The sequence below is a fragment of the Heterodontus francisci genome, chromosome 36 (genome assembly GCF_036365525.1).
Source record: "Heterodontus francisci isolate sHetFra1 chromosome 36, sHetFra1.hap1, whole genome shotgun sequence".
NCBI lineage: Eukaryota > Metazoa > Chordata > Chondrichthyes > Heterodontiformes > Heterodontidae > Heterodontus > Heterodontus francisci.
In genome coordinates this window covers 25,590,937-25,610,502 of record NC_090406.1, presented here as the reverse complement: position 1 = coordinate 25,610,502, position 19,566 = coordinate 25,590,937, and the positions used below count along the sequence as shown (strand labels likewise).

The following is a 19,566-nucleotide window of genomic DNA, read 5'->3' as shown; positions in this document are numbered from 1 at the left end:
TAGGAGCACAGAGATGATAAGTGACCAGATCTTGGTGTGAGTTAGGATACGGGCAGCAGAGTTTTGCATGAGCTCACATTTACAGAGAGTGGAAGGTTGGGAGACTGACCAGGAGACCAGAAAAGTTGAGGGTTTCAGCAGCAGATGGACTAAGGGAAGGGCGGAGACAAGTGACATTACAAGGGTGGAAGCAGGCAGTCTTGGTGATGGAATGGATATAAGGTCAGAAGCTCAGCTTAGGTAAGTAGGACGTCGAGGTTTTGAACTGTCTGGTTCAGACAGTGGCCAGGGACGGGATGGAGCTTGTGGCTAGGGAACTGAGAATGTGGCAGGGACCAAAGACGATCAGGAATAAAATGCTTCCAAGCTGCTTTTAACATGCATTTTTAAAGCACAATTTGCAGTAACGAAGAAGAACTGACAGATAGTGATAAATGTACAGGTATCCCCTATTTAATATATAGGATTCTGTGACAGTTTGGTAAAATAGATTTCTCCTTTAAGTACATAAAAATGTAGTACTTTACATTTAAATTCATAGCTTTGCAGATTGAACATGCTTAAGAAGAAAAATTACATTGGCTTCCATGCAGCAAATTAGCTTTAAGATTGTCATCTCACTTTTACTGAGGTGACTGGGTTCTGTAGTTGCTGTAGGTGTTGCAGTATTTCAGATCCCTATTTGATTCTGCTTTTTAAATTGAAGTATTTCACACATAAATTCCTGAATCTAAAAACTGCACAAATCTTCCAAAATCTAATCAGGTTATTTAATCAAATAAAGTGTCAGCCTTGGCACAGTGGTAGTATTCTTGCCTCTGAGTCAGAAGGTCGTGGGTTTGAGTCCCCCACTCCATGGCCTGGATTTTCTTCTTCCACAGCCGAGAGCGGCAGCGGAAAAATGCGCCACCGTGCTGCCACGATCTTCCTCGCAGCAGCCCAGGATAATGAGCCGCTCGGGTCACCCACCACACCGCCCCCCCCCCCACCCATCACGTGGAGTGGGCAGGCTCTCCGACACCGGCAATGGCATCAGCTGCCTGTGCACCGGCACTGGTGCCATTTTTAAAGGACAGCCAGCCCTGCCAGATCATTTACATTTTTAAATGGCTACACTCCCCCACTCCCACCAATGTACCGCCGATAAATCTATTGCCCCTTCCCTCCCAATAACAATTAAATTCAACATTTGCCCTCTTCCTGCCCCCCAAAACACTTACCTTCAATACTTGACCTTCCCCCCACCAAACTGATCAAAGTGCAGAGGTCTCCCCTTCCCACCCTCCCCTACACTAGTAATTTGCATTAGAGCCCATTCCCCTCCTTCTTCACCACTGTGGCGCCTACTTTCCTTGGATGGGAAAGTGCAGGCGCGTGAGTGTCAGCTGCTGCTCGGACGATCGCGGCCCGAAGGTAAGATCGCTGTTGATTTAATTTAAATATATTCATTTCATTAATTTAAACATGTTAATCCGGATCCCATTGATCAGCGGTGGGGACCGCAGAGCTTCGCTGTGTCAGGGAGATCGGGCCCGGTACTCCCAGCGTTGGGCTCCATGGCGGGCAGCTGCCAGAGTGATCTTTCAGCCCCCACCCCCCCACCCTCCATTGAAGCCCGGCGTCAGGAGCTCAGTAAAATCCCAGGCCACAGATGAGACATTAAACTGATGCTTTGACTGCCTTCTCATGTAGACTTAAAAAATGCCATGGTACTATTTGAAGAAGAGCAGTGGAGCCCGCCTGGTGTTCTGGCCAATGTTTATTCAACAACCAATGTCACTGACACAGATTCTCTGGTCATTGCTGTTTATGGGACCTTGCTATGCGCAAACTGACTGCCACATTTCCCTACATTGCAACAATAGTAATTCATTGGCTGTAAAGTGCTTTGGAACTTCCTGATGTTAGGAAAGACGCCATATAATTTTGTTCTTTTTTTATCCCACTGGGACCTTCTGAGACAAAACAAATTAACATGTCAAAAGATAGGCGGCCATAATGAATATGCACAGTCAGAACAACCCTAACTTTTCTCCTTGTAAGTTTATAAATAAGTAATAACAAACACATTTCAAAACAAAGTATTGCTATGGGTGAGAACATCTGATGTACATGTCTTCAAATAACAGTATTCGAACTGACAGAATAAAAATGGTCTAAATTTAGTTTGCCCTCAGAATGGGGTTAAAAATTTAAACAGTTAACAATTTGGCTACGATTCTGGGTAAACACTTTTTGCTTAAAGACTCAACTTGAACATACTGAATAATTTACTTTACAAATTTCATAAATGGACATGGTAATCATCAGAAAAGGGCAATATTTACCTAGATGATGATTGGTTTAAATCATTTATTATGACTCATGATTTATTTATGACACATTTGTATATTGCTGGGGTTTGCTCATAAGTATGTAAATTGGTAAGAGGCAAAAGAGTGGTTAGCCTAAGAGTATGTACACGCTTCTCACTTTTCTGTTTCTCCTTGTAGTGGCCAATTTGTTTGCCAAAAAATAGACAATACTTAGTACAAAAGTAGAAAGTAAACAAAACAGGGTAATCACTCAGTTAATCACAGGATCTCCAACTCAAACAAGAGGGCTGCCCAAAATATTTATTTCCCCAAGATTTTTTTCTGCTGAAAAGTGTTTCCTTTGGGATAAATTGTTATTTTGGGGATTGTTTGCCTATGGTGGTCTATTAGTGGACAGTGGAAGAACATGAGGATTAAGGAAAGGAGGAAAGTGTGGCAGAAGTGACCTCCTTTTTGGGGTCCTGCAAGCATGGCTACTCAGGCATGTAATTCTCAGGACATGGACTGAAGAGTGGGCTGCTCATGCAGATTTTCAGGCAGCTCCTCAGTGATTATTGAGCCTCCATTAGCAGATTTCAGAAAGTTTGGAGCTGATGTTAACTTTGGCCGTGCAAACACTCTGATCCCACCAGTACTGAGACATATGCAACAGTGACAAAGCAGCAAAGTCCACCTGAAACACAGATCGATGGGTAGGAACACAAATCTGGGAACCTGCTGGGCGCCTTGAACAGGCTACAGGACTGGTTCGAATCGTTCTTTTAGGAGACTGAGGGAAAGCTGAACAGGTGGAGCTTCTTCCCGAAGAAGACAAAGAAGGCCAGAAATTTCTTTAGAGCTGCTTAAGCTCCGCTATCATAACTTCGTTGTAAGTGTAGCAGAAACCCCATTTAAGTGCGCAAGCGAGGTTACTGCCACATTTGGTGAAGTTACGATGGTGGCGCGGGAGGGGCTCCAGTGAAATTCCAGGCCAGTATTTTCAATGTACTTTCCACCACTTAGAAGGTTTTTGTTGTGGGGCTGGCAAAGGAAGATGGTCAAAGTATACAGCAGGATGGGAGGTTAAGCAGTCAGGATTTTTGGCACAAGTACTTTATGGAAGTCACTCTACTCACTCCCACTGGATATTGTATTAATGGAATAAAGTCGTGTGAGTCTGTTGCTTTGGGCAGTGGTGTGGTAATACTCTGTTTTGGGGCATTTATTCGTCTGGCTGGGGAAGCAGTTATATTTCCATGTCGAGGTTAACAATCCATTCAATGGCTTCAGCTGATGCAGTGTGAATTGTTGCCACCAGGACTGGATCTCTCAGGGTAAGAGTTCAATATGTAGTGATGGTCTGAACTGGATGGCCACAGTCGTAATTTGAGCTGGTCCTCATGTTCCATTTGTGGAGCAAATGGCCACATCTTCCCTGGCCCATCCTCATGCAGTTGAGGGTTGTCCAGATTTTCCATGGGAGGTTGAAACCTGAGACTTCACCACTCGGGTCAGTTACCAGGTTGTGATTGGTGATGTTAGAGGTCAACCAGGAGGTGCGTGAGCAACCTTCACGTGGTCCTCCTGTTAAAGTAAGTTTTCCAACTTGAAAATGTGCAAACGAATGCTGTCAAGAAGGCAACTGAATCCCAGTCACTGGTCTCCCAGTCCAAGCAGTAAAAATCCACTATTTTGGGGGTACTACTAGGACTTGAGGTGAAGTAAAGCCGAATAACATGAGATAAGATTCTTCTTTTTACAGCTATTAGGGTCCTAATTGAAATGTCATGGGATGTTCTCCTTTGAGTTCTCACCAAATACAAACAAGTCTATGTAAAATTTATTCTTGGGATGATTATTTACATTGGTCACAAGGATAGTTAGTTGTCAGAAGGAGGTACATTGTCAGGGAAATATGTGCTTATCTGACCTGGGTATTTGCATCGACACCGCAAGCCCAAATTCCTTCTCCAGATGAATGTGGTGGTTAAAATACATGCTATGAATGTGTTGCAAATCATTACCTCAGAAGGCCAACCAACCTTGAAAGATTTAATGAAAAGTTCTTGATTAAGATGTTGCCAGTGATTTATTCAACAATGTGTGAAACATCTTATCGTAACCTCAGTTAGTTCCAATTTACATGCTTAGATCTTGTCACATCAGCAAGACAGGTTTATTGGGCAGAAACAAGTCTTTAGCTATATTCTGCCAGATTTGTTAAAACAGTAAATGGATAAGTGAACAGAAACAATGGCATTGCAGTTTTAGAGCAGTTACAAGATTAGCTATCTGTCCTCTGAAGATAGAAAAATAAGTTATGTTTGCTAAGCTTAACTGCACCATATGCTGCACAGGCCACAAGTTCCCTGAATATTGACCTTTACATCTTGCTTTGTTATTGACCATCCACAGAGTTTCTGTGGCTGAGAAACACTTTTCAAAAATGATTGAGACAAACAAAATTTAAAAGCATCTCTCAAACTCAAAAAACTTCCATTAAAAATATACACAGATAAACCCTTAAGGTACTTATAGTTTAATCAAGTGATTCCTCTCAGATAAAAACAAAAAGTGCTGGAAATGCTCAGCAGGTCTGGCAACATCTGTGGCGAGAGATGCAGAGTTAACATTTCAGGTCAGTGATCTTTCATCAGAACTGGCAAAGGTTAGCAATGTAATAGCTTTTAAGAAAATAAAGTGGGGGTGGGGGGAAGGAGAACAAAAGGGAAGGTGTTGATAGGACAGAGGGTCAGAGAGATTAACTGACAAGGAGATCATGGGGCAAAGGCAAAGAGTGTGCTGATGCTGTGGTGAAAGACAAAGCATTAGTGCAGAAAGGGTATTAAATGACAGAATAATGAACAGCCCTAGCCAAAAGCACAAACATGAAAAAAACAGTGGGCAGGCACATGCAAAAAAAATGAATGATGAAAGGTAAATTGGCCATTGTAAATTGCCCCTAGTGTAGGTAGTAGGAGAATTGAGGGAAGGTGGGGATGTGGTAGGGAATATGGGATTAATGTAGGATTAGTATAAATGGGTGATTGTTGGTCGGCACAGACTCGGTGGGCCGAAGGGCCTGTTTCAGTGCTGTATCTCTAAAAATAAATAAAATTAAATTAAAATTTAAAAATGGGCCAGTCATGCTCTGAAATTATTGAACTCAATGTTCAGTCTCAAAGGCTGTAGCGTGCCTAATCGGTGAATGAGGTGCAGTTCTTCGAGCTTGCGTTGATGTTCACTGGAACACTGCAGCAAGCCCAGGATGGCGATCTGGACATGAAAGCAGGGGGGGCTTGTTGAAATGACACGTGACAGGAACCTCGGGGTCATGTTTTCAGACTGAGCGGAGGTGTTCCGCAAAGCAGTCACCCAACTGCGTTTGGTCTCCCCAAAGTAGAGGAGACTGCATTGTGAGCTAGGGCTGTTCATTATTCTGTCATTTAACACCCTTTCTGCACTAATGCTTTGTCTTTCACCACACCATCAGCACATTCTTTGCTTTTGCCCCATGATCTCCTTGTCAGTTAATCTCTCTGACCCTCTGTCCTATCAACACCTTCCCTTTCGTTCTCCTTCCCCTCATCCCCACTTTATTTGCTTAAAAACTATTACATTTCTAACCTTTGCCAGTTCTGATGAAAGTCACTGTCTTGAAACATTAACTCTGCCTCTCTCTCCAAGATGCTGCCAGATCTGCTGAGTATTTCCAGCATTTTTTGTTTTTATTTCAGATTTCCAGCATCTACAGTATTTTGATTTTATTTTAGTGATTCCTCTCAGATACCTGCCTGTACACAGTAGTCCCAATTTTAACTCTATGTAAGCGAATGGGTTTTGAGTGAGTTAAAATCATGCCCAATATCTATATTCTAGGGCTATTGCATCAAAACAAGCTGTGCCATTTTCTGCAAGTGAACATGGTTTTTAAGTCCATATGTACCATTACAGAAATAAATAAGCCAATGCCATGGTACATTAGAGTGAAAATTGATTTCTGGAGAATACATAGGATGTCCACCATGTCCTCTATGACCTCATGATAATGAAAAGTATCACATCACTGGATTCTGGATTTACTTACCAATAAAATACAGAAGCAGAAACACATAGGTAAGAACACTGAACAGAAAATACTTAGATGAAAAAGCTGGAATTAGTCCACAAGTAGCCATCTTAGAAAAAAAATCTCCTTTCTTTAGTCTTAGAACATAATAGTTCCTTGGATAAGTCAGCCAAACCTTCTCTTTGGTACACCATCCACAGTCTTCTGGGATGAGTAATTTCACATAGAATTTGTGTCATGAATGTCACACTTAGAGAATTTAGAGAAAAAGTGTTTGGCCTGAAATTCCATAGGTTTTCTCCCAGTCTCTTGTTGTAACATTGGTGGGAGATCAGAAGAACCCTAGGGAAGTGATATTCATGGACAATTTTTACCTAGTTACTGCATTTCTCTGGGGATTCTGCTAATCGGAAAGTTACAGTGGGTGAACCCTGATGGAAATTTAGGGCCTTTATGTTTTTGTGAATGTCAGTAATGAGATATGGGAATACTTAATTGCAAAAGAATTCTGTAAAAACACCTCAACCTTGTTTAGTTTTAACAACAATAACCAATTGCATTTATATAGCAACTTTGGTTAGAAAATGTCCCTAAGGTCTTCACACAGGCATAGTTAAAAAAATGCAAAGACAAAGGAGATATTAGGAGGAGTAACCAAAAAGCTAAGTCAAAGAGATGTTTTTTAGAGAGAGTCTTAAAGAAAGAAAGGGAGGTGGAGAGATGAAGGGGTTAGGAAAGGAGTTGTAGAATGGGACCTAGAAGGTTGAAGACCAAGTCGCCAATGGTGGAGCAAAGAGGCAGATGCAAAACAGGCCTGAGTTGGAGAAGTGGAGAGCGTGGGGCAGGGAATTGTAGGGCTGGAGGAAGTTACAGAAACAGGGGACAGTGAGGCCAAGAAGGGATCAAAACACAGGAAAGAGGATTTTAAGTTTCAGGGACCAAAAGCCAATGTTGTCTGGCAAGGGTGGAGCTGATAAGAGAGTAGAAGTTGCTGTGATGTAGGATATGGGCAGCAAAGCTTTGGATGAACTGAAGTTGGCAAAGTGCGAATGGCAGGCCAGCAGGGACAGCATTAGAATAGTTGAGTCTGGAGGTGACAACAGCATAGATGATGGTTTCAGCAGCAGGTGGTGGATTGTGGTAGGGATAGAAGCAGGAGGTGTTATGGAGATGGACATCAGCAGTGTTTATGATGGAGATGATGGGGAGTCAAAAGCTCAGCTCTTTTAAGTTTTTGCAATGCAGGTAATTTCTGAATGTATATTTTTACATGTGTGTGTACATAAGTGCAGTTCAATTATTCCTTTGCTTTAATTACAGTATATATTTGAGCGTAATGTAGTTCATATTAATGCGCTATTGTGGGTCTGTCCTTTGCTTCTAACATTGTTATTTCATTTCAGCCTACACGACACCTGGCACCCCCCCAGCTAACCGTTCCTTTGTGGGAATAGGACCAAGAGATCCTGGCAGCCTTTATCAGCCACAGGTATTGTAGCAGGTTTAGTTTTATTGATGGTTTGTATTTAATTTGTTAATTTCCCTTTCACATGTAGATCATTTCGGCTTTGAAAATATTGTCAAAACAATGATAAACAGTTTATATCAAAAAAATACATTGTTCCAAAAATTATTTTCTAATCAGTCCAAGCAGGTCTTTAGAGAATAAGTTTTTCTTGGACCATTGTACTTCTAGCCAATTTATTACCTGTTTGCTTTTGCAAGAAACATCTTGTGAGTGTTAATTCAATGTATTGTGTGTATAAGTGATCACAGTGACATGGATCATTGAGGACATGCCGTAATTCATTTAAAGAACCTGAATCAGTTAATGTGAAAATATAACCTGATGTTTTTAAGCATGATTTGGTAAAGGGTGTAGAACCATAGAAAAACTCACATCGCAGTTTATCTGAATGCTTAATCTGAAAGTTATATACTTTGTAAGGCACCCACTCATAGATCTAGCAAGTTCTTTTTCAATATGTTGTTTCATCCTAAGGATATGGAAAACTTTCCTGGCTGCAACAAATTTACTGCAAGCAATAATTAAAATAGCTTTTGAAACAACCTTCACAGCAAACTAGCCTCAGCATATCTATTTAGGGGTAATTTTGCGAAGCTTCACTTCCAAGGTGGAGCTTCGCTGGATGAGAGCATGGGTTGCAAAGTTGGTCTTATAATGTTATACCCTATATGCTATATTCTATATCTGACCTACACTGCAGTCAAGTAACATTTTATGATAAAAACAAAGGCTTGCCTATATGTATTCTTTAAATATATTGATTTGCTGTGTATTATTAGGTATTTTATATTTACTCAGAAATGAAGAATGGAGCAAGCAGCTTAATATGAATACGTTGTAGTCTATCTGAGTATGTTCACTGTTTCGGGTAGCGGTACCAGCTTATCACTTCTTGTTACAATTCTAGTGCTTGAGCAATCCAACATTTGGAAACAAAAAAAAAATTTCAGAAGGTGGAAACAAAGATTGACCGGTGAACCCATCAAGCTGTGTTATGTAGGTCCATGTACATCAGAAATAGAGATTTTTTTTATTATTCTTTCATGGGATGTGAGCATTGCCTGCAAGACCAGCATTTGTTGCATATCCCTAGTTTCCCTTGAGAAGATGGTGGTGAGCTGCCTTCTCGAACCACTGAAGAACCTGGTGTAGGTACACCCACAGGATCTTGACCCAGTGACAGTGAAGCAACGGCGATATAGTTACAAGTCAGGATGGTGCGTGACTTGGAGGGGAATATGCTGGTGGTGGTGTTCCCACATGACTGCTGTCGAAGGAGGCTTGGTGAATTGCTGCAGTGCATCTTATATATGGTACACAGTGCTGCTGCTGTGTGCCAGTGGTGGAGGGAGTGAATGTTTAAGGTGGTGGACGGGATGCCGATCAAGTGGGCTGCTTTGTCCTGGATGGTGTTGAGCTTTGTTAGTGTTGTTTAGTTTAGTTTAGAGATACAGCACTGAAACAGGCCCTTCGGCCCACCGAGTCTGTGCCGACCATCAACCACCCATTTATACTAATCCTACACTAATTTCATATTCCTACCACATCCCCACCTGTCCCTATATTCCCCTACCATCTACCTATACTAGGGGCAATTTATAATGGCCAATTAACCTATCAACCTGCAAGTCTTTTGGCATGTGGGAGGAAACCGGAGCACCCGGAGGAAACCCACGCAGACACAGGGAGAACTTGCAAACTCCACACAGGCAGTACCCAGAATTGAACCCGGGTTGCTGGAGCTGTGAGGCTCCATGCTAACCACTGCGCCACTGAGGTCTGGAGTTGTTGTTGAAAGATATAAGATTCTGAGGGGTCTTGGCAGGGTGAATGTGGAAAGGATGTTTCCTCTTGTGGGAGAATCTAGAACTAGGGGTCACTGTTTAAAAATAAGGGGCTGTCCATTTAAGACAGAGATGAGAAAGTTTTTGTCTCAGACGGTCATGAGTCTTTGGAACTCTCTTCCTCAAAAGGCGGTGGAAACAGAGTCTTTGAATATTTTTAGGGCAGTGGTAGATAGATTCTTGATAAGCAAGAGGGATGAATGGTTATTGGGAGTAGGTGGGAATGTGGAGTTGAGGTTACAATCAGATCAGCCATGATCTTATTGAATGGCGGAGCAGGCTTGAGGGGCCGAAAGGCCAACTCCTGCTCCTAATTTGTTTTTTCATTTGTTGGAGCCCCATTCATCCAGGCAAGTGGAGAGTATTTCATCACACTTCTGACTTGGGCCTTGTATCTGGTGTACAGGCTTTAGGAAGTCAGGAGGTGAGTTACTCACTGCAGATTTCCCAGCTTCTGACCTATTCTTGTAACCACAATATTTATATGGCTGGTCCAGTTAAGTTTCTGGTCAGTGGTATCCCCCCCCCAGGATGTTGATCATGGGGGATTCAGTGATAGTAATGCTGTTGAATGTTAAGGGGAGATGGTTAGATTCTCTCTTGTTGGAGATAGTTATTGCCTGGCAATTGTGTGGCACAAATGTTAGTTGCCACTTATCAGCCCAAGCTTGAATATTGTCCAGCTGCGTGTAAACACGGACTGCTTCAGTATCTGAGGCATCACAAATGATACTGAACACTGTAAAATCATCAGTAAACATCACTTCTGACTTTATGATGGAGGAAAGGTCATTGATGAAGCAGCTGAAGATGATTGGACCCAGGTAATTACCCCGAGGAACTCGTGCAATGATGTCCTGGAGCTTAAATGTTTGACCTCCAACCACCACAACCATTTTCCTTTGTGCTAGGTATGACTCCAACCAGTGGAGAGTTTTCTCCCTGCTTCACATTGACTTCAGTTTTGCTAGGGCTCCTTAATACCATACTTGGTGAAATGCTGCCTTGATGTCAAGGGCAATCATTCTCACCTCACCTCTTGAATTCAACTCTTTTGTCCATGTTTTGACCAAAGCTGTAATGAGTTCTAGAGCTGAACAGCCCTGGCGGAAGCGAAACTGAACATTAGTGAACATGTTATTGCTATGTAAGTGCTGCTTCATAACACTATCGACGGCACCTACCATCATGCCATCACTTTGTTGATGATCGAGAGTTGACTGATGGGGCGGTAAATGGCCAGATTGGATTTGTCCTGCTTTTTGTGGTCAGGACATACCTAGACAATTTTCCACATGGTCAGGTAGATGCCAGTGTCAGAGCTGTACTGAAACAGCTTGGCTGAATAAATACCAAACTTCTTGCAAATAAATTGAAATGGGATCTAGTTGGAAGTGTGGAAGTTGGGACCCTATTCAGTTGTGATGACGTATGCTGTGGAGTAACCTGTGAACATATACTATGAAAGCCTGCACATGAATAATGGTTTCAGAAAGTGCCTGCTGCTTGTGGAACTGTACCTGAGCAAGGAGTTAATACCTTCAATATTAACAAAGGAAAAACAGCATCAAAATGTACACAATTGCAAAGAGATCAAAGTGCAAGGGTTAGTTTTTCAGGTCCAGAAAACCGTCCAGCCTCGAATCTTTATTTTTTTTCGAATTTCTTTTTATCCAAAGGTCTGTAGACCTTTGTAGCTTCTTCAACTTTGTAGCTTCGCTAGTTTTTAAAAGTGAATGATTCTCAATCATAGCTAATTATCTATGGTTGCCACCCTTCCATCTACGAAAGATAAGGGACATGCATCAAACGATCCATTTAAGTGGGGTCTCTTGGTGCACCTTTTTTGATGGCTGTGTAGGCCAATCCTTGAGAGGCGGGTTCTGCCACAAGTGCTGCAAGTGAAGCTGTCAAGTGATGCTGTGAGTTATTGTTTTTTACATTGGCGTCTGTTGCCAAACTGCTGTAGCAACTGGGCAACTTGGTAATCCACAGAATGTGTCGCCATTTCCCACTTTCGCCAGCTAGTGACTCCCAAGTGTCATAGTCGACATTTAGGGCCTTTGTGGCATGCTTGCAAGCATCCTTGAAGCAGAGCTTTGGGCACCCCGCTGGTCGTCTGGCCCTGGCTACTTCACCATACAGAAGGTCCTTGGTTATACAACCGTCTTCCATCCTGCAGACGTGTCCAATCCACTGAAGCCGCCTCTGTTTGATTAGTGCCAATGCACTTGGGAGTTCTGCCTTTGAGAGGACTGCCAGATTTGTGATTTTGTCCTGCCAGTATGTACCCACAATGGCTGCAGACAGCAAAGATGGAAATTATTGAGTAGCCATACAGCAAGGTGCTGAGAACACAGGACTTATAAACCATCAGCTAGGTCCTGAGGATCAGCTGGGTGTTATCCCATGTGTTTTTCGCGAGGTGGCCAAAGGTGGTAGCTGCTTTCGCTATGCATGTATCGAGCTCTGCATCAAGGGACAGATTGTCTGTCACCTTGGACCCATGGTAGCAGAATTTGCTAACCATTTCCAATGGGGTGTTATTTAGTGTGATCAGGGGTGGAGATGCAACACCTTGTCCCATGACCACGGTTTTCTTGACCTTATAGTCAAGGAGAACAAGTTACAGGCATGGGAGAGACAGTCCAATTTCCTTTGTAGTTGAGTTTCCATGTGAGCTACTAGCGCAGCATCATCAGCGTAGAGGAGTTCTCTGATCAGGAGGTGATGTGTTTTTGACTTTGATTTCAGCCTTGATAGATTGTAGAGCTTACCGCCTGACCTAGTGTGCAAGTAGACTCCTTCCATATCTGTAGGGAAGGCGAATGTCAGGAGCATGAAGAAGAAATGCCAAATAGAGTGGGGGCTAGGACAGAACCTTGTTTCACTCCATTCTTCACTTTGAAGCTGTTGGAAGTGGAGCCGTCAAACTGTACTATGCAGTCAGTCCATGATGTCATGGAAGGAATGGGTGAGACTGAGGAACTTCGGTGGACAGCCAATTTTTTCCAAAATCTTGTATAGCTCTGTTCTTCTGATGGTGTCAAATGCCTTAGTGATATCTACAAAAGTAAGGTAAAGGGGTATACTCTGTTGCCTTCTCTTGTAGCTGATGAATGGAGAAGATCATATCCAGAGTAAATCTGCTGGCATGGAAACTGCACTGCGCTTCCATGTACACTCAGTCTGCAAGTAAATGGAGTCTTTTAAGTATGACCCGAGCAAAGGCCTTCCCTGTGACGCTAAGGAGTGAAATGCCCCTGTAGTTGTTGCAGTTCCCTCAGTTGCCTTTGTTTTTGTATAGTGTGATGATTTTGGCGTCATGCATCTTCTGTGGAACAGAGCCTACTTTCTAGCAGAGAAGGAGAAGTTCATAATGATGTGGCAATAGATGGGACTTTCCGTGCTTCAGCAATTCGGCTAGGATTCCGTCCTTGCTCGGTGCCCTTCTGTTCACTAGGTGGTCTATGGCCTTCTCGAGCTCCAGTGATGAGGGTTCTTCGTCTAACTCATCCATGACAGGAAGTTGCGGTAGAGCATTGAGCACAGACTGGGAGATGTCCAACTCACAGGAGTACAGCTCATAGGAGTGTTCAGCCCAGCGGGACATCTGTTTACTTCTGTCGATGAGTACTTCACCATCTGCCGACTTCAGGGGAGCAACTTTGGTGATGGCAGGGCCAAGCGCCCTCTTGATCCCTTCATACATAACTCATAGATTTCCTTTGTCACATGCAGTTTGGATTTCTTGACATAAGCTGATTCAGTCTTTGTTTGGGCAGTATCTCCCTCTCCTTTGCACAGCTGCCTTGGCTACTTTCAGGTTATGCAGTGTCTTAGCTGTTGGGTTTATGTTGTGCTTCATGTAGGTCTTGATTCTTGCATCAATGACAGATATCATCTCAGCTGAGTAGGTCTCAAACCAGCACTCGTTGCGTGTTCCGCCAAATGATGCTTCTGCTACTTCATGGATGATTGAACTTAGTGATTGCCAAGCTTCATCAATGCTGGCATCATTGCTTCCTGTTAAGGCTTTGGTGGGTAGCAAGTGTTCTAGAGACAGTGTAAAGTGCTGGTATTTGGCATCATTGTTTACGCAAGGGATTTTGATACATGGCGGGCCATCATGTTTGAAGTTGTGAACTTTCGGGGGTGAACCTTCACTCTGCTGCTGATATGTGAGTGATTGGTGTCACAATCTGCACTATAGTAGGTGTGGGTGTGAAGAACACTGGGCAGATTCTGCCTCCTTGTGATGACTAGGTCTAGTTGGTGCCAATGACCAGACCTTGGGTGACGCCATGATACCTTTTGGCGATGTCTGCCCTGGAAGAAGGTGTTGGTGATGCAGCGTTCATTCAGGACACAAAGCTCAAGAAGGTGTTGTCCATTATTGTTGATCTTGCCCACCCCATGATGACCAAGGCATGTTGGCCATCAATCGCTGTCTGCCCCAACACGTGCGTTGATGTCACCTAGGATGAATAGCCTCTAGCCACTTGGGATGTTTCTCAGAACACCACCTAGGGAGTCACAGAAATGCTCTTTTACCTAACTACCTATATGTTTCCAATTATCTAGAATGAATGTTTTCTCCTAACTAGTCCTGTTAAAGTTTTCTGTTAATTGGTCTGCTCAAACCTTGGCCTGCTGCTTTAGTAATGCCAAGGCAGATGATTTATTTTTGTATACTTGGAGGATGATCCCATGCTGCTGTGGAGTGTATTGGGGGTGGAGTTAAGTAAGCCGCTGTAGATGTCAGTGGACCCTAAAAGAACCTTGGGCCTTGTCTGCCACCGATTAGGTATCTGTCAGATTGTATCTTTGAGGGCTGAATTAGGGATCTGTTAGCCTGGCAAGATTAATTGAAAGGAGGAAAAACGTAAACTGGAGGAAAAATTGGATCATAGAAATTACATTCAGCCAATTATGGCAGTCACAGTGCTAGATCTTCAATTGGAGCTCTCTACTCTAATCCCATCTCCTTACCCTATTCCCATAGTCTTTAAATTTGTCCTTTTCAAATACTTACCCAATGCTCTTTTAAATGATGTTATAGTTTCTGTTTCAAGCACCATCTGTGTGAAAATAGAGTTCCTTTAACCTTCTTCTTTGATAGTTGAAAACCTTGAAAATGCCCCATAGATTCTGTGGAAACATTTTTTTAACCATTTACCATCTCAAAACCTTTCCTACTCCTACAAACCTCAAGAAGAAATTGAGGAAAACAAATTGTTAATTTTTTAAATATAGTAAAGAATGAAAGGACACAGAAAAATAACAAATTAAAGAGATAAATCAGAATGTTAAATTCAAAGAAAAATAATTTTAAAAAAGTTATTGTGTTGTACCATTAAGAAAGCAACATTTTTAAATTTAGGAATAGATATGAGTGCTGGCTAGATCAATTGGTAGAACATAGGGGTGGGGTCATGAGGAGCCTTTCAATCTCCTGAGGTGAATAAAACGAATGTTGTATTTTAGGATCTGAGGGGGAGCAGGGGATCTCCTTGTGTGCCACGGTGTTACATTTTGTTTGATAACACTTCTGTAAAGTGCCTTGGCATGCTTTACTACATTAAAGGTGATATATAAATGCAAGTTATTGTTGTTTGTCGTGGTTGACACATTTTCTCAAAGTACTATCTTCAGATATTCTGAACAGTTGACAGTAGAAATGGAAATGAACATCACCCCATGCTACCATCTGGTGGTAGAGCCAAAGCTTTCTCTGTCTTGGTGGCAGGCCTCACAGTGATTATGTCACAATATAGGGTGTCTGATGAGAGAATGCGAATTGCGAAAGACCATATTTTCCTCTGGGTGTTAAGTTTACCTAAAAATTAAACTGAGTGAACAGGGCAGCAAAACTGGTAGACAACTGTAATGGACTTTTCATGCATTATTACTGCTACTATCAATCTTGCTCCAATGATAAAGTGTGCATTCGAAAAATTAACCGAAAGAATTGCTTATTCAGTCTTTGTACTCGTACACAGAGGGATAAAAAAATATAAACTGAACTCGCAAGTAACATGAGTTTTTTGCCTTATTTGTGGTGTAGTCACATGTAATTTACACATTAATGGAATAATAGCCTTTCATAGTCAGGTATGTGACAGGACGTACCTAATTATGAATGCATGTTAGACTTCCCAAGGACTACATATCTTGCTTTCATTCTCAGCAATCAGACATGGCACAGTTCTTTGAAGAAGGAAAATTGGATAGCTGACTGCTTGAAAATATGGGCTATGAAGTGCAGCTAAGGCTGACAGCACATTTACACAGCCCTCTACTTAAGTAGAGATCTGTTACAATTGTGCATGTGGGTGAAATATGACCTTCACTGAGTAGACATGTTGGATGCTAAAGCAATGCTTTAGATGCTTGACCAGTAAAACCAGTGGGCTTTTCAGCATGCCCCAGTGAAGATTGGAAACCTGTATTGGAATGCTGCAAATGAAGAACAGTAAGAAGGCACAGATCAGGAGGGCGATGGTGCAAAGGAGGCACTAATAATAGATGAACAACCCCCAGCCTGGAAGACAGGGGGAGGGTTTTACTGTGCAGGAGGTTAAAACCCCTTATTTTGTAGAATTTTATGACTAGCAATTAAAATAGTAAATTATTTTCCTGAAGCTGGTTCTGTGTAAAACAAACTCAGTAGCGGGAATAATCAAAAACTTCCAGTGAGTGTTGTAATTAAGAACGTAAGAAATAGCAGTAGGAGTAGACTGTATGGCTCCTCAAGCCTGCTCCACTATTCAATACCATCATGGCTGATCGTCTGCTTCAACTCCACTTTCCTGCCAGCTCCCTATATCCCTGGGAGAACAAAAATCTGTCTATCTGAGCCTTAAATATACTCAACGATGGAGCATCCAGAACCCTCTGATGTTGACAATTCCAAAGAATTCACAACCCTTTGAAGAAGTTTCTCCTCATCTCAGTCCTAAATGATCAACCCCTCATCCTGAGACTGTGCTCCCATGTTTCAGATTCCACAGCCTTCAGTTTCTACTCTGTCAAGCCCCTTCAGAAGCTTACATAAAAACAAAATGTGCTGGAAATACTCAGCAGGTCTGGAAGCATCTGTGGAGAGAGAAACAGAGTTGACGTTTCGAGTCGGATATGACTCTTCCTTCAGAATCTTGTATGTTTCAATGAGATCACGTCTCATTCTTCTAAACTCCAGAGAATTTAGGCCCAATTTACTTAGCCCTTCATCATAGGGCAACCCTCTCATCTCAGGAACTAATCGCTATACTGCCTCCAAGGCAAGTATATCTTTCCTTAGATATGGAGACTAGATCTGTGCACAGTACTCCAGCTGTGGTCTCACCAAAGCCGTGTACAATTGTAGCAAGACTTCCTTATTCTTGTACTCCAATCCCCTTTCAATAAAGACCAACATGCTATTTGACTTCCTAATTTCTTGCTATACCTGCATGCTAACTTGCTGTGCTCCTTGTATGAGTACATGCAATCTCTCTGAACATCTACATTTAGAAATTTCACATCTTTTCAAAAGTATTCTGCTTTTCTGCTCTTACTCCCAAAGTGAGTTACTTCACACTTCCCCACATTATACTCCCTCTGCCAACTTGTTGCCCATTCACTTAAACTGTCTATGTCTCTTTGCAGCATTTTTGTGTCCTCCTCATAGCTTACATTCCCACGTATCTTTCTATCGTCAGCAAACGTAGAAACATTATTCTCGGTTTCTTCGTTTAAGTCATTAATATAGATTGTAACTAGTTGAGGTGAGGCCCCAGCACTGATCCTTGCAGCACTCCACTAGTTACAGCCAACTTGAAAATACCCCAAAATGCCCCATTTGTCCTTACTCTCTGTTTCCTGTCAATTAACCAATCCTCTATCCATGCTAATATATTACCCCCAACTCCATGTTCCCTTATTTTACATATTAGCCTTCTGTGTGGCACCTTATCGAAGGCCTTTTGGAAATCCAAGTATACCACATTTTCTGGTTCCCCTTAATCTACCCTACCAGTTACATCCTCAAAAAATTCTGATAAATTTGTCAAACATGATTTCCCTTTCATAAAACCATGTTGACTTTATCTGATCGTACTATGATTTTCTAAGTGTATTGTTAATACTTCTTTCTCTCTCCCTCCTTTCTTGAATAGCAGTGTTACACTGGCCAACTTCTAATCCACTTGGATTGTTCAGGAATCGAGGAAATTTTGGAAAATCATAACCACTATCTCTGCAGCTACCTCTTTTAGAACCCTAGCGTATAGGCCATCAGGTCCAGCGGATTTGTCGGCTTTTAGTCCTTCAAGTTTCTCCATTACCTTTTCACTGCTGATAATTATCTTAAGTTCCTCACTCTTATTAGCCCCTTGGTTACCCTCTATTTCTGGTATGTGATTTGTATCTTCTACTGTGCAGACAGACACAAAATATTTGTTCAATAACTCTGCCATTTCTTCATTCCCATGATAATTTCTCCTGTCCCTGCCTGTAAGGGACCAACATTTACTTTAGCTACTCTCCCTTTTAAATACTTGTAAAAACTCTTACAATCTATATTTATATAATACTGGCTAGTTAACTCTATATTTTTTCCCTTTTTATTAACTTTTTGGTCACCCTTTGCTGGTTTCTGAAACACTCCCAATCCTCAGGCTTGCTAATATTCTTTGCAAAAAGCCTCTTCTTTTAATCTAATACTATCCTTAACTTCCCTTGTAAGCCACGGATGAATCTTTCTCAGTTTTTGTTTTTTTAATGGAATTTATTTTTGTTGAACATTTCGAATTGTTTCTTTACATGTTTCTCATTGTCCATGATCACTTTCCATTCACCAAATTAACATGAGTCATTATGGCACAGAAGGAGGCCATTCAAGTCCATGCACAGATCTCTGCATTTGTTTATCTATTTACTTTTGTTTATAAAGTGCATGCCTTCAGTATGGTTTATATTGAAAAATGGCACTTCTGCAATATAAACAAATAGATGAAATGCAACATAATTTTATTTAGTTCATGTGATACTTGGGTCTCTGTGATGTAAGTCTTAGTAAGAATAGAAAATACATCTAGCACATTGTTATCCCACTAACATTTAAAGGACTTGTACCAAATTCCTTTCCCCAATATTTTAACAGACTTACTAAACCATGTTTTTTTTTAAATTTAATTCCCGTTTCTGACCCAAAGAGTTTATTGTATTTTTTGAAAATGTTGTCTGACTCAACCTAATGAACTAAACTGTCCTCAATTTTTGCTGTCATTGTTCAAAGCTCAGGTGAACATGTGGGTGAGGTGATGATGGCACATAGCCATCGCCGATCATGTTTTTGTAAATGTTCGACAGAAAGATACCCAGTCAAACCAGACGGAGCATATGTGAAATGTGATTATTGTTTTAAACTGTTGTAAATACAGCATATCAGAGGTCGAAATGAATAATCTACATTTTGATCTCCACATAAGTACAGTGGAAATGATTTTGCTCAGGTTGCCTTGCTTTCCATTTTCCCCATGTCCCTGTTGACAAAGCAGCCATACTCCGTGACCAGGAACTCATCATGTAGTGATTTTCTAATCAGCAACCTGACATTTCATGACACAACAGTGTGTATCAGTGCAACCAGTTGCCTACAGAATACATGTTATCACCAGGCTGGGACTGATTGCACTATAAAAATATTATTTATATGTTATCAGATACAGATTTGTTTGCGGATTGTATAACAGAACTATTCACACTGATAAAAGGAGCCAATTTCTCACTCGTGCACACATGTTCCTCCCTGCAACGATGGTATATTTATTCAAAACAGTTACAGAG

General features: G+C 41.7%; 1 protein-coding gene across 3 annotated transcripts in view; it reads left to right on the top strand.

The window, feature by feature from the left end:
- The window catches only part of nfic (nuclear factor I/C), a 535,921-nt gene that overhangs the window by 430,216 nt on the left and 86,139 nt on the right, over positions 1 to 19,566 (top strand). For all 3 annotated transcript variants that reach the window (XM_068016379.1, XM_068016380.1, XM_068016378.1), the window contains one exon: positions 7,767 to 7,852. In XM_068016379.1, coding sequence (XP_067872480.1) covers positions 7,767 to 7,852 — 86 coding nt within the window. The remainder of the gene's footprint in view (positions 1 to 7,766; positions 7,853 to 19,566) is intronic.